Consider the following 1947-nt stretch of genomic DNA (forward strand, 5'->3'; position numbering starts at 1 on the left):
GTGGCGCTGGACCGACCGGTGCGCGCCGTGTCGTATAGCCTCAGCCGGCTCTCGGAGCTCATCTCACCAATCGGCCGCACCGTGCGGCTGACACGAGACCGCGACGCCGACGGACGTGCCATGGCCCGACTCCTGGAGATGGGGGACCTCGTCGTCGTCTGCCCCGAGGGCACCACCTGCCGCGAGCCGTACCTGCTCCGGTTCAGTCCACTTTTCGCGGAGCTCAGCGACGACGTGGTAGGTGTCGCCGTCGAGACGGCCATGTTCTACCCCACCACGGCGGGGGGGCTCAAGTGCCTCGATCCGTTCTTCTACATGGTCAACCCGAGGATGTGCTACACGGTGCAGTTCCTGGAGCAGGTGCGCACGGCGGTGGTCAGGGAGGGGAAGGTGCCGAGCGCCGACATGGCCAATCTCGTGCAGAAGAAGATTGGAGATGCGCTCGGATACAGCTGCACTATGCTCACCAGGAAGGACAAGTACCTCATGCTGGCCGGCAACGACGGCGTCGTCCGCAAAGTAGACGGCAAGTGCTCGTCTCCTCCAGCGGGGAGGACGAACAACTGATGATGAATCATATCTACACCTGTCTATTTTGTCCTTACAGTTACTCGTCATGAATGAAAGTCGTTGCACACAGTTTTTCTTTGTACTAGGTGACTGTTATTTCCTATAGCATATCTACTCCTTCTAATCCATGTTAATTGTGGCTAATTTAGTACTACAAAGTTGTAGTACTCTACTAAATTAATGGATTGGAGGGAGTATAAAAAGGTTATTGCACACGCAAATTTTTAGTGGACAACCTGCAGCTACCCGTACACTCCTGCCTAGATATGAATGTTATCAACTTAATGGTACGATATAATTACTTGGTTAATGATGGCAGTGATTTAGGCATGATAGTACTTAGTGGATGGTGCAAAACGTGTTTATAGTGTTTAACAATTTTACGGTAAACACAGGAACAAATTATACCATTGGATAGAAGCGGTTGAATGAGTGAGATTTGTTTGATCTCCACTTCTTCTTCTTTTTCTATTGGTATATATCAATATTTTAAATAGCACGCTATTTCGCCGTTATAACGCGGTTATAGCATATTTGGAAGAGAGACAATACATTTTGGAAAAATCGGACGCTACGACGCTAATCGCGTAATTAGCGCGCTACACACGCTATAACATTGTAACGTTATAACGTTACAACGTGCAGACCATGCAAAACTGAAATAAGCACAGCCCAGCAGGCCCAGCAGGCCAAAACCAACCCACGACCACTAGCTTTATCACTCCTTTTATCAGATTCTCCCACGAGACCTAACCGGCTAACCCTAGTTCTCACTTCTCATCCCTTTCTCACTCCTTTTTATGTGCTGGATTTGGCCCTTATGCATATATTGCTTGCTCCTATGAAAAATTTAGTTGCTTAAATACTTTATTTCTAGATATATTTGATTTCTTTTGCAAACGCTATTTTGAAATATAGCACGCTATAACTTGTGTAGCATTTAGAGAAGGGTCTCGCTATATTTTGTAGCGCGTTATTTAAAATATTGGTATATATAGATATAAATAGTGACAGTATATTATGGGACTGGCTAGAAACCAGTCGATTGAAAATGCAATTTGGGTCAATCGACTGGTTTGAGCCGTCCGATGAAGAATGAACATCCAAATGAGCGTATTCAACCTCCAGCCGTCGTCTTCAACCTCGAAACGCCGAGCCACCGACGGCCTAACCACCTTTTTCTGCCGGCGGCGCTCTCGTGACCGCCTCGCCGTCCCACCCTCCCCTAAACCTCCCCCCACCATCAAGCTTGCCGCCACCCAAGATCTTCCTTCTAACCCCGGCAGACCTCCAATTCCGACGCCGGCGAACCTGCACCCCACGCCACCCCTAAGATAGACAAGGAGGTTGATGCTCCCCCTGCATCCGCTGCACCCC

General features: G+C 48.8%; 1 protein-coding gene across 1 annotated transcript; it reads left to right on the forward strand.

Moving 5' to 3' along the window:
• Positions 1-3: 3 nt before the first annotated feature.
• On the forward strand, positions 4-608 carry LOC123177510 (glycerol-3-phosphate acyltransferase 1-like; the record flags this gene model as incomplete). The annotated part of the gene is made up of 1 exon (XM_044591214.1): positions 4-608. A coding segment is annotated over one exon (564 nt), but the record flags the coding sequence as incomplete, so codon positions are not given.
• Positions 609-1947: the final 1339 nt, after the last annotated feature.

Source organism: Triticum aestivum, unplaced genomic scaffold (genome assembly GCF_018294505.1).
Source record: "Triticum aestivum cultivar Chinese Spring unplaced genomic scaffold, IWGSC CS RefSeq v2.1 scaffold213235, whole genome shotgun sequence".
In the NCBI taxonomy this organism is placed as follows: Eukaryota; Viridiplantae; Streptophyta; class Magnoliopsida; order Poales; family Poaceae; genus Triticum; species Triticum aestivum.